At 39.4% G+C, this 11,888-nt stretch overlaps 5 protein-coding genes across 12 annotated transcripts; 2 read left to right on the forward strand and 3 right to left on the reverse strand.

Moving 5' to 3' along the window:
• Nucleotides 1-19: 19 nt before the first annotated feature.
• On the forward strand, nucleotides 20-2,042 carry LOC140035114 (uncharacterized). Its single transcript, XM_072074724.1, has one exon. The coding sequence runs from the start codon at nucleotides 428-430 to the stop codon at nucleotides 1,766-1,768; it is 1,341 nt and encodes a 446-aa protein (XP_071930825.1). The 5' UTR covers nucleotides 20-427; the 3' UTR covers nucleotides 1,769-2,042.
• A 337-nt stretch (nucleotides 2,043-2,379) lies between these two features.
• Nucleotides 2,380-3,038, reverse strand: LOC140035115 (uncharacterized). Its single transcript, XM_072074725.1, has one exon. The coding sequence runs from the start codon at nucleotides 2,922-2,924 to the stop codon at nucleotides 2,547-2,549; it is 378 nt and encodes a 125-aa protein (XP_071930826.1). The 5' UTR covers nucleotides 2,925-3,038; the 3' UTR covers nucleotides 2,380-2,546.
• LOC140035116 (uncharacterized) lies at nucleotides 2,380-8,131 on the reverse strand. 8 transcript variants are annotated; one of them, XM_072074726.1, is made up of 6 exons: nucleotides 7,993-8,131; nucleotides 7,499-7,886; nucleotides 6,501-7,259; nucleotides 6,296-6,388; nucleotides 3,045-5,570; nucleotides 2,380-2,942 (listed from the first exon to the last, which is right to left on the reverse strand). In XM_072074726.1, the coding sequence occupies exon 5, from the start codon at nucleotides 4,612-4,614 to the stop codon at nucleotides 4,291-4,293; it is 324 nt and encodes a 107-aa protein (XP_071930827.1). In that variant the 5' UTR covers nucleotides 4,615-5,570; nucleotides 6,296-6,388; nucleotides 6,501-7,259; nucleotides 7,499-7,886; nucleotides 7,993-8,131; the 3' UTR covers nucleotides 2,380-2,942; nucleotides 3,045-4,290. The 8 variants fall into 8 exon arrangements, with proteins under 8 accessions (XP_071930827.1, XP_071930828.1, XP_071930830.1 ...); XM_072074727.1 differs by lacking the exon at nucleotides 7,993-8,131 and having other exon boundaries at nucleotides 6,501-6,577; nucleotides 7,230-7,259; nucleotides 7,499-7,909; XM_072074729.1 differs by lacking the exon at nucleotides 7,993-8,131 and having other exon boundaries at nucleotides 3,045-4,677; nucleotides 5,454-5,570; nucleotides 7,499-7,909.
• On the reverse strand, nucleotides 8,064-8,490 carry LOC140035117 (diphthamide biosynthesis protein 3-like). Its single transcript, XM_072074734.1, has one exon. It carries the CDS (start codon nucleotides 8,488-8,490, stop codon nucleotides 8,239-8,241), a length of 252 nt encoding a protein of 83 aa, XP_071930835.1. The 3' UTR covers nucleotides 8,064-8,238.
• A 1,010-nt stretch (nucleotides 8,491-9,500) lies between these two features.
• LOC113731358 (pentatricopeptide repeat-containing protein At3g12770) lies at nucleotides 9,501-11,770 on the forward strand. Its single transcript, XM_027256575.2, has one exon. The coding sequence runs from the start codon at nucleotides 9,538-9,540 to the stop codon at nucleotides 11,659-11,661; it is 2,124 nt and encodes a 707-aa protein (XP_027112376.2). The 5' UTR covers nucleotides 9,501-9,537; the 3' UTR covers nucleotides 11,662-11,770.
• Nucleotides 11,771-11,888: the final 118 nt, after the last annotated feature.

Below are 11,888 nucleotides of genomic sequence, written 5' to 3' on the forward strand. Positions count from 1 at the left end.
CACTAGGTCCAAGTTACGATGATTTTGAGGGTGACTGCGTGGGTGGGTAGATGGGTTGGTCTAGGGCCGCCTAAAGTAATTTCAAGAAATGCGTTCCCATTGAATAGTTAATTAATTTCATCGTTTCAAGTTTTCATCACCCTCAAGTCTCGAGATCCATGATACTTGCTTAGTTACTTCCAAAATAAGTGAGCAGTACCACCTTTATCACTGAAGAAGCGTGTTCTCCTCCAGTAGGTTACAAGCAATCTAATTCTAAAGTAAGCTCAAGAGAACAAAGCAGTTACTCTGACCCCCATCCAATGAGCTGCATGCGAGATCCTTGTGGAGAAAATTCACAAAGCATTTACCTATTTACTTTCTGGATAAGAACTGCACGAACATCAGAATTCTGCAGCACCCGTTGTCCAGAAGTCCCACTTGAATCATGACTCGGTTATCATCCAGAATCAGATGCCTGTGCCCAGTTGTGGTGTTTAGCTTGTTGGGGTGCCTGATCACGATCCGGTTATACTCCTTAACGAGCCAACCCTTTGTGCCTGGTGCAAAAATTCAAATGCCTAATACCTATCTTTCCCAATTTGGTGAACTCGTAGATGTGGAGGAACTGGAACACCCACCCTTATCGAAAGGGCAAGACACGCAAACTACAAGCCTGGTTGATGAGTTTCTTGACAAGGACTCCCAGATCAGGAGTTTTTTCTTTCCTGATAAGAGAAACGCTATCGATCCGGGGGAAGGGAGTGATAGGAATTACTATTATCCAGGAAGAATTTGGCTAGACACGGAAGGGAATCCAATCCAAGCTCATGGAGGCGGGATTTTGTACGATGAGAGATCAAGGAGGTACTACTGGTATGGTGAGTACAAGGATGGTCCAACCTACCGTGCTCCCGGGAAGGGCGTGGCCAGGGTGGATGTCATTGGAGTTGGGTGCTATTCTTCCAAGGATTTGTGGACTTGGAAGAATGAGGGCATTGTGCTGAAAGCAGAAGAAAAGAACGAGACTCATGATCTACACAAGTCCAAAGTTCTAGAGAGGCCTAAAGTGATTTACAATGAGAAGACAGGTAAATATGTAATGTGGATGCACATTGATGATGCTAACTACACTAAAGCCTCAGTTGGAATTGCTATCAGCAGTTCTCCAACTGGTCCATTTGTTTATCTTTATAGCAAGAGTCCTCACGGATTCGATAGCAGGGACATGACAATTTTCAAAGATGGAGATGGTATAGCATACCTGTTTTACTCTTCTCTGCACAATAGACAAACTCATATTGGTCCCCTCAGTAAAGATTATCTTGATGTTACAAATTCTATGACCAAGGTTTTAGTCGGACAGCACAGAGAAGCGCATGCTGTGTTTAAACACCAAAGCAACTACTACATGATCACATCAGGCTGTAGTGGCTGGGCACCCAATGAGGCACTGGTTCATGTGGCTGAATCAATTATGGGGCCATGGGAGGCCATTGGAAACCCTTGCTTTGGAGCAAACAAAGTTTTTCGGGTCAACACATTCTTTGCTCAGAGTACATTTGTACTTCCCATGCCAGGGGGACCTCCGGGGTCATTTGTTTTTATGGCTGATCGTTGGAAGCCAGATGACTTGCGCGATTCAAGATATTTATGGCTGCCTCTAATTGTGGAGGAAGAAGCATACCAACAGCTGCCTCTTGTTAGTCCTATAAGGCCCAAAGTATCAATCTTTTGGCATGCAAAATGGATGATACCTTACAGAGGAATTCGTGAGAACTCACGATGAGGTTTTTCATGCCTATAAATCATTGAGCAACATAACAAGGTTTAATGTGTCTTTATCCAACTACAGGCACAAGGTAGCTCAATCATGTGTACACTTTATCTAACCAGGACACAAAGGAAACGGAAATAACAGAGCCAATATGCTAGCTCCATTGCAAAATGTTCTGCTCTGGGCAAGATGTCTATTAACTTCTTTAGCTTGTAGTTTTGCAGTTTAGTATCTGTTGTACGAAGCAAGATAATTCTTGATAAATAGTATCCAAGATGTAGAAGCCCGCATTGTTCCCAGGAAAAGCAGCATAAAATCCTTCAGTTGGTTGCCAAAATTTCATCCATCGGTTAATGGGCGAGGTAAAAAGGTGATTGAAAGATGTGTTAACAGAGAACGTAAAAATTTTTCTATAAAAAATCACAATCCAAATAAGAAGGTTCACAAGCAGTTGAGGAAATAAATAAATAAATAATTGCTTTGAGTGTCATAAGTTGGCAGGTCTGAGCTTGAAGAGTTTCACGAGTAAACTTGGTGTCAAGCGTTAAACCAGAATAGGGAGCCACAAATAAATGGATGACTGAGATGATGAATGTCTAGCTTTTGGCAATAGAAAGGAGAAATGTTGATCAACGCAGTGTCTCAAGAAGTTTTCAACAGAAACGAATTGTACAAATTTGGTTCACTTGTCCAAATTAACTCAATTCTACATCCAGAATAGAATTAGGCAAAAAAGAACAGAAACCTTGATGAAAAACATCTTCTTTAACCAACTAAATTTTGTAATTTCTTATTCGGACTCTTCAACGGAGGTTTCGATTCGAAGAAGAACAAATCCCACAGCTACTCCAATAAGAACTAGGACTTGAATGATAGCAGCAATCCTGAATATCTCATCAGCAGCATTGCAGGTTGAAGAGAGAGCTCCGCCACCTCTGCCTTTGCTCTGTGAAGGACAACTCAATGAGCCAACAATCTTGGCAAAGGATTGTTCAGTGCTAACAGGAAGGCCTAATGAGACAACATTGTTGTGAGCCTTAAGGCCACCAAATGAGTTCAACCCACTAATATAGGTGACTTTGGTCCTCCTTAGGGAGGTTCTTCCTGAGCCGGGAATAGCTGCAGCCTTAATCGTGGCCGGAGATAGCGTAGCTGTGGCTGTCGCCATTGCTTCCTGACCGACAACCTATGGAAAGAGAAAGATGTAACAATTATGCAAAAGGGGTGCCTGACTACCTTAAAATACAGATACGTGTTTCTTTTGGACTTGATAGGGTGGTCAAGTTACCTTGTTCGGAATGATCGGTGCAGAGCTCTAAGCTTGCTAAAATGCAGAGATAAAGAATGAGTGAGCAAGTGAGACTTTCTAAATGAAGTGGATAAGATGGTCAGCCAATGGTTGGCTGAAAAAAGGATCGGATGAGATTTCTTTGAATGGTAAAAGCGTTAGCTTTGATAGGGGCCAAGAAAAGTGTGGGCTTTTGAGGACTTGGAAGACCATTTCTGTCATCTCTGAATTAACAAGCACAGTCACTACTTATTATCAAAGTTCAGTGATGATTTCTCCAAATAACACAAAATAGCAGAAGTCTGTTTTCAGAAATTATTCAATCTGGCTATGAATGTCACTCAAAATATCTAGGGTAAAAGGAAGTTCGAAAGTAGGAATCTTATTTGTATGACCTTCCGAATCAGAAAACTGATTGAAAACAAACCAAAAACAATAGCAAGTAGGCATGAACCTTAACACCACATCTCCTCTTCGCAAAACAATGACTCGAACTAGGCAAACAAGTTCTCAACTAATAAGGAGGTCAGCAATCCCAAGATTTATTTTTTCTAGTATATCAATGTATCATGAAGCCCGAATCCGTCTAGGACTGGGTATCTATAAAATTGTTAGGGCAATTGCATTGTACAGTTTAGGATTCAAATGGGTTCAATCTGTATTTGAAGAGATGGAATTGATTGCGTGTTACAACCTCAAAAAATTTGCTCTCCTCTTTGGATGGATGATGTTGTGGTGGTTTTATTCCCAGTTCCCACCTGTGACTATGATCATCGATTCGGTTTCTTCTTCTTGGTTAATGCATCTGTATCCTGATTCAAGAATCGGAATTGGCCTTCCTCATTCGAAATCAGGTAGAGATCATATCAAGCATTTTAGATTGCCCGAAAAAAACGGTAGAAAGAAACCTGTTAAAGAAGGTGCAGCGGATTGAGAATCACAGGGCTTGATCACAATATTGAACATGCTAAACTTCCAAAATCACAAACTCGAAAATAATTCTATTTCAATTGATATCCCTATAAACACACTGAACCGACAATAAAACCAATTCTCACCATCAAGCTACAACACATATATGGCCTCCCTATTTCCTCCATTTCACGGGGGAAAAAAAATACAACTCTAACGAAATTATCATTGCCGCCCAACAAATATGCCTTAACGATGATTGAGCCAATAGGAAAATGACAAAAATCTAAGGGAAAAAAAGAAAAGGAATCAAATATCGCTCTCCGGGAGATTTTCAAGCGACGGCAACCGGCTGTCGCTTGGGAGGTTCGATATTCTTATTCTTGCGATCGGAATCGGCAAAATCTTCCGTATTATAGATGACGGCGATGTAAAGAGAACAGCTAGGGCACCGAGCGATCTCTTCGCCCAGACGGAGTTCTTCCCTGGTGATCCGGAAGAGGCCTCCGCAGGGGCAGGGATACATGAAGGCCTGGAGCTCCTCGTTCCATTCCATGTCCTCAATCTCTGCGTCGTCGTATGACATCTGATCTCTCGCTGTTTTCAAGTCCTGGACTATAGCTGCTTCTTTGAACAGAGTTAGCGTTTTCGGAAGCATCGCTCAGGTGGTTGCCCAGCTGGCGGAGGTGGCGTCTATTAAAGTTAGGGCTCCCTGAGCCGCCTTCCACGAATTGAGCAATTCAGGGTCTTAAAAGATTATCTGCATTTTATAATACCAAATAGCTCCCAAAGCAGAGGAGGAAAAAAAGTGCAGGACACTTAAATCAACAGATTTTATGTAGTCTGCGATCCTATTTGATACAATAGGAAATACACATCGTTATTCCAATCCGCAGAACCATTATTCAATGTTCAACCAATGTAAGGCTCCTAATAGTACATAGAAATTAACTCCTAGTACCATATTGGATTACCAATCAGTAATATATGATAAAGATGTTCACCGGGATGACCATTTAGAATGTAGGTCAGCGATCATCTCCACTGGCACACACAGCAGGTTTCTAAATATCAGAACAAATGTATCCAGCTAGTCCAATCTTTGAATTTACAAAACTACAGCATACAACTTTGATATTCCACAAAAGAAGAGAACTCTCAACACTATTATTAAGCACACTGGACATCTCTTTAGCTCAGGAAATTTTTTGATGCAGGATCCAGCACACATGCAAGCAAAATTTTATATTCTGCCTGGTTTGGGACAAATCTGATTAGACCAAAAAATTTTTGAATTATTTAAATTTCACATTAATAGTTGTCCAGTTGGGAAGACGGAGAAGCCAAGGAGTAATCATTTGAAATTCTTTGTTTTTGCAACCTTAAATTTAAATTAGGTTTTAAATAGGAAACTTTATGTTATCATCTTAACAACTAAAATAAAAACCTCAAGAGAGGCCATAAAAGATTCATAATGATTTAAAAATTGTGAACTACCTTGGAGGCCAGCTAATTTCCTTGCATATGAAATTTCACCTTTAAGTCGATCTCTTTATTCCTGTTGAGACTTTTGGGATAATCAAAGCGCTTCAACCAAATGTATAGCCCACAAATCTGATGCACGAGACATGAACGCAAATATTAAGAGCTACAATAAGTTTGAAAAATACTGCTGTCTTATGAAGTGTCGAGAAGTTTAATTGAACATGCAAAAAGTAAGGAAAGTTTCTTTATTAAAAAAAAGGGCATGTAATTAAACATCCTATGTATTTTTTATATCTTTTGAGAGGTTAATAGCAAAATGAATCTTCCAAAGTAAGGAAAGCTGAAAACAAAAGTGAAGCCAAACAAAAATACTAAGGTGCCATTTTGTTAGTGTAGAGAGAAAATTGTTGAAAAAACTTAGTGTCACAAACCCCACTCAAACCTCCCAAATATAGATAAAAATCATAGAACAACAAAGAAGCATGCCAAGAACCATAGAGTACCAGGAGCTAGTAATTGCTCTTAAAAATAATTGATCCTCTAAAATATTTCAAACAGTAATATCATCAACATAACATTCTTACTTATCCCCTTTGGCAGTTTCTCATTGTCAAGATCAAATGTAAAGGTCTTTCTTTTGAAGAATATCTATCCGTTAAAGTTGAGGCCATGCATTTCCTTAGATATGAATGGAGGCATAAACTTTTGATAGCCACCAACAAACATCAACATTTTTTGTCTTTTGTTCAAGCAACCTCACAATTCAATGCATGTTTGATGCTAGAAAAGTTATACACCATTATGAAATAAAGCCAATGAAAGCAGGAAAAAATTAAAAATGCCCAAAGACATACCAAGATATTCAAAGCAAAGGAACCATTTTGCAGCTAGACAGATGGAAGATGAGCCTGAAAACTGAGTACTTGATTAGCTGCTATTCAGAACCTCTACAAATACAGAAGCAATAGTGCAAGTAGTTAGTATCACTCCACACTTATAACTACAACTGCTACTATTATTTCAGCTAGAGAACTAAAGAAGGAATTTTGTTTGTCCTACCAAGAATAAGATCAATCAAGTGGACTTGCATATATCCCACAACCGTGAAGACATAGGTCAGAGGTGGCACATCCATCCTATCATACAAGTCAATAGCTCCAAGAAGCACATCAGAATCTCACAATCATTGGTGCTCTTTAACAATGATGCATAGGCCACGAAAACTATATATATATGTGGAATAACTAAAACTTTAAGCTTGGCAGTGAGGCATTTTCATAGTAAAATGCATTGCTAGTTCGCCCATGAATAGATTAACTAATTAGTAGTGCTAATTAAAAAGCACCTTGTCAATGTAAAAACCCTGGTAGAGTGCTTGGTTTTTACACTTTTTTTTTTTTTTTTTTGAAAAATCCCAATAAATCTTCATCTTTGTCCATGTTTCTATAATTATTTGCACAAAACTTATTGCATCTTTGGCGCAAATTAAAGCATCACAGGAACAAAAAAAATTTGTCCAAAAATGACAAATTAGCAAAGTCCGATATCAAAGCAAACTTTTTTGTTGTTCAAAATCCAAGGAACACAAATTTATCCATTGATTAGCAAAATAAAGACTAAAAGAAACTCAAAACCTGGCAGCAACTTCTGAGGATTTGCAGTGAAGTTCATTACTTGGACCGTGTACAATGAGCAAAAAGGAACACCAAAATAATTCTGACAATTGTAGCGGGAAGCAAAGAGACCAAAAGCAGGGAAAATAACGACAATGGAAGACATGAGACTAACCAGAATCATCTTCTTGGACTCGGAAACACTCTGCAATCACAAAAAAATAGGTCAAGTTCAGATAAGGAGAAAACAACATGAACAAAAAATTTAATGAAAGAAAAATCTCAAAGTGTTTAGATTCAAAACCTAAAGTGATATCAGATTTGTCTCTCCTACTTCCTCATCACATAGACAGCTAGAAGAAGAGGAGGATTTTGACCCAAAAAAATAAAGACAAGAGAGAAGAAGAGGAGAGAACCTTCGAGCAATTCTTTTTTCCCCCTTACCGTTTGTTCTCGGCTAGATAGGGAGATAAAAATGATGAAGCAGCTGTCCGGTTCCAATGTCCCTTTGATGGTCAGTTCAGTTGGCTACGTGTTGGGTAGAGGAGGAGGTGGGTGGGGGAGGGGCTGGTGTTGGGTCCAAGAGGTCAGTTTTGGACTCCTTCATGGACCATTTAAACTCGTTCAGTCATGGTGGTTTCATTCCCAGTTCCCACCTCAAAAAATGGGTTCAATCTGAATTTGAATAGATGGAATTGATTGCATGTTACAGCCTAAAAAAATTTGCTCTCCTCTTCCGTTGGATGATGCTATGGTAGTTTTTTTTCCCAGTTCCCACCTGTGACTATGATTATCGATTCGGTTTCTTCTTCTTAGTTAATGCATCTGTACCCTGATTCAAGAATCAGAATTGGTCTTCCTCATTCGAAATCAGGTAGAGATCATATCAAGCATTTTAGAATGCAGTAGATTGCTCGAAAAAAGGGGTAGAAAGAAACCTGTTAAAAAAGGTGCAGCACATAGGGCTTGATCACAATATTGAACATGCTAAACTTCCAAAATCACAAACTGGAAAATAATTCTATTTCAATTGATATCCGTAAAAATACACTCAACAGACAATAAAACCAATTCTCACCATCAAGCTACAATACATATATATATATAGGCCAACAGGAAAATGACAAAATCTTAGGGGAAAAAAAAAAAAGAAAAGGAATCAAAATTCGCTCTCCGCGAGATTTTCAAGCGACGGCAACCGGCTGTCGCTTGGGAGGTTCGATATTCTTATTCTTGCGATTGGAATCGGCGAAATCTTCCGTATTATAGATGACGGTGATGTAAAGAGAACAGCTAGGGCATCGAGCGATCTCTTCGCCCAGACGGAGTTCTTCCCTGGTGATCTGGAAGAGGTCTCCGCAGGGGCAGGGATACGTGAAGGCCTGGAGCTCCTCGTTCCATTCCATGTCCTCAATCTCTACGTCGTCGTACGACATCTGATCTCTCGCTGTTTTCAAGCCCTGGACTGTAGCTGCTTCTTTGAACAGAGTTAGGGTTTTGGGCAGCCTCGCTCAGGTGGGTTGCCCGGCTGGCGGAGGTGGCGTCTATTAAAGTTGGGGCTCCTTGAACCGCCTTCCACGAATCAGAGTGTCTTAAAGGATTAAGCGAGTGCAAGACGACAGCGTACGCTGCCAAACCATTTCATTATTATTATATTATAATCGTTATCAACACTGGGAATATTAATTAATTGAGTTTATCCCGTAGTTGGTTTAAGAGGCATTTGCATGTGGTTTATGCAAATGGAAGTTGGACAGGAACACACCTTCTTCCTCAGGACTTGTTCGCTTTTGCGGCTGTCTTCTGCGATAGGAACCAACACCGTCAAGTCGTTCTTCGAGCCAAGACAGCAAACTTCCGACTCAAGTACTTCTTTTTCTTCTTCAAATTTAACGCCTCATCTCTGGCTGCTTTCGATAGATTAAATGCTAGTAGTACTTTTTCTAGCAGATGCGAAAATACGTGGGCCTAGGGATGGTTGAGGAGGAGATTTAGGTATGGTATCGCTAATTATACCGATCTCTCTTAATTTCTTTTATTTTCTAATGAATTTCTGTGGGCCGCGCACCACATCAGAAGGGTTGGTTTCAAAAGTTGGGCACCCAAAAAAAAAATTTTTTTACCTTGCTGGATTTTGGCTACAATAACTAAATTAGCCAGAATTTCAAAAAAAAAAAAAAAGAAAAGAAAGTTTTAGCCAAAAATAAGGACTTAGGGACTAATTGGCTAAATTTATTTTACTGAAAAAAGTTGATGGACTAAATATGGGATTTTGCCCTAATGCAATGTATAGAAGTTAAAAATGAAAATAAATAAATAAGGACTAAATTTTTATGTACTATTTTTTTTTTTATATATTTGCAGTTATGGATATTATATATTAGTAGAATGTGTCTCATTATTAGAAAAAATAATAATTAATAAGAAACGACTTTTTGTACTAATTCCTCCCAGACGAAGATAAGCCAACTTCCCAATTTAGCATGAACAGACTTCAAATGGTCAGTAGCCGAAAACAATGCCTACAGAAACTGCCGACTTTTAGTTTTAAAATCACCCAGCAAATTGGCCTCAACTCCATCCCACTTTCACATGCTTCAATTCTCAAAGAACTCAAAGAATCAAAGCCCCTCCAACAAGTCCATGCCTACATAATTACCTCTGGCCTTTCTAGCAACATTTTTCTTTGCAACAGATTAATGAACTCGTATGCTTCTTGCGGACTTATGGATTGTGCACAGCACATATTTTCTGGAACTGAAAATAGGAATTTCGTTTCTTGGACAATTTTAATATCTGGGTTCACAAGAAATGATCTTCTCATTGACGCAATTAAGGCCTTCCATGACATGATTTTGAATTATGTGAGGCCTAATGCAAATACAATTTCGAGTATTCTGCCTGCATTTGCAAAACTGGGGCTGACACGGATGGGCAAATCAGTCCATGGTTATTGGATTCGGCAGAGCTGTGGAAGGAATGTGTTTGTCGAATCAGCTTTGGTTGATATGTATATGAAAATCCGGTGCATGAATTTTGCTAGACATATATTTGACAATATGCCTGACAGAAATCTTGTTTCATGGAATTCTGTGATTTTGGGTTACTCCGATAATGGGTCTGGTGAAGAGGCATTTAACCTTTTTAACTGTATGAGAAGGAAAGGATATTCCATCGATGTCTTTACCATAATGAGCTTGATTTCAGCTTCTTTAGGTGTAGGGGATTTGAGTTTAGCAAGGGCGGTCCATGCCTTGACAATTAGAATCGGGTATGTCAGTGATCGACTTGTCATGAGTGCCTTCATGGATTTATATATAAAGACTGATGGTGTTGATGATGCTTATTGTATTTTTAATGAGATTTCAAAGAAGGATATAGTTGTTTGGACTGTAATGTTATCAGGGTTTTTGAGGAAAGGAAAATGGAACAGGAGTATAGAACATTTCAACGAGATGATCGCAGCAGAAAAATCAGCTTTAGATGCTGTTTCTTTGGTAAGCATCTTAGCAGGCTGCAGCAGTTCTGGAGCTCTTCAACAGGGTAGGCGGATACATGCAATGGTGATGAAAATTGGTTATCAAAGCGATGTCTTTGTCGGATCAGCTGTCATAAACATGTATGCTAATTGTGCAGAAATTTGTGATGCAGAAAGGTATTTTGGTTCTATGAAAGAGAAGGATGCGGCGTGCTGGAATGCACTAATTTCTGGTTATAGCATGAATGGGTACGGTAATGACGCTATTGATCTCTTTTTGAAGATGAAGGGTTCTGGCATAAACCCTGATGAGTGGACGTTATTATCAGCCTTGTGTGCATGCAGTCACGCAGGGATGGTTGATCAAGGACTCCATATTTTTCACCATATGGCCGAGTTTTGGAACATAGTTCCCAATTCAAAGCACTATGCTTGTGTTATTGATCTTCTTGGCCGTGCGGGACTGTTAGATGATGCTTACCGAATGATTTGCAATATGCATCTGCCCCCGACTGTTGATGTTTATTGTGCCATGCTTAGTGCTTGTAGAGTTCATAGAAACATGGAGATGGGAGTTGAGATAGCGCGGAAGCTCTCTGCGCTGAAGCCTACTGATGTGGGGCACCATATATTGCTCTCCAACATGTACGCGTTGGCTGGAAATTTGGAGGCTGTAAAGCTGACAAGGACATCATTACGATTGACAAGACTGAAGAGGTATCCAGGTTTTAGTTCAATTGAGATCGATGGAGAAATGTACACATTTATGGCAAGTCAGAAGGATCATCCCCAATACCAGCATATCAGTGGGTTCCTGAAGGGCATAATCTTGAAAATTAAATCAGAAGGTTATGTTCCAGACAGAGAATGTGTACTTGAGGAGGTTTCGGATGATATGAGGGAGGATATTCTGTATCACCACAGTGAGAAGTTGGCCATTGCTCTTGGCCTGTTGAAAACCAAACAAGGAACGGTCATACGGATAACAAAAAATCTTCGCACTTGCAATGATTGTCACTCCGCCAGCAAGATTATCTCTAAAGTTTTTGGAAGAGCTCTAATCGTAAAAGATGCCAATCGGTTCCATGTTTTTCAGGATGGAATCTGTTCATGCAAAGACTATTGGTGAGCCTCCTGGCGGAGAAATTACATTATAAGTTTAAGGTTCTGTATCTCGAATACCAAGTCATGCACCTTTATTTAATCCAAAAAAAATTCATGCGTTTTTTACTGTCAAATTCCTTTGATTCAAACATCAATCTATCAAAGAAGTCCTCTTGCTGTATTATAAGGACTCTGAAGTTTAAGAACAAAATATTAGTGATCAGCGGAGGAAAGGTTACAGTAAGGAGAAAT

This window comes from Coffea arabica, chromosome 2c (assembly GCF_036785885.1).
Source record: "Coffea arabica cultivar ET-39 chromosome 2c, Coffea Arabica ET-39 HiFi, whole genome shotgun sequence".
Taxonomy (NCBI): Eukaryota; Viridiplantae; Streptophyta; class Magnoliopsida; order Gentianales; family Rubiaceae; genus Coffea; species Coffea arabica.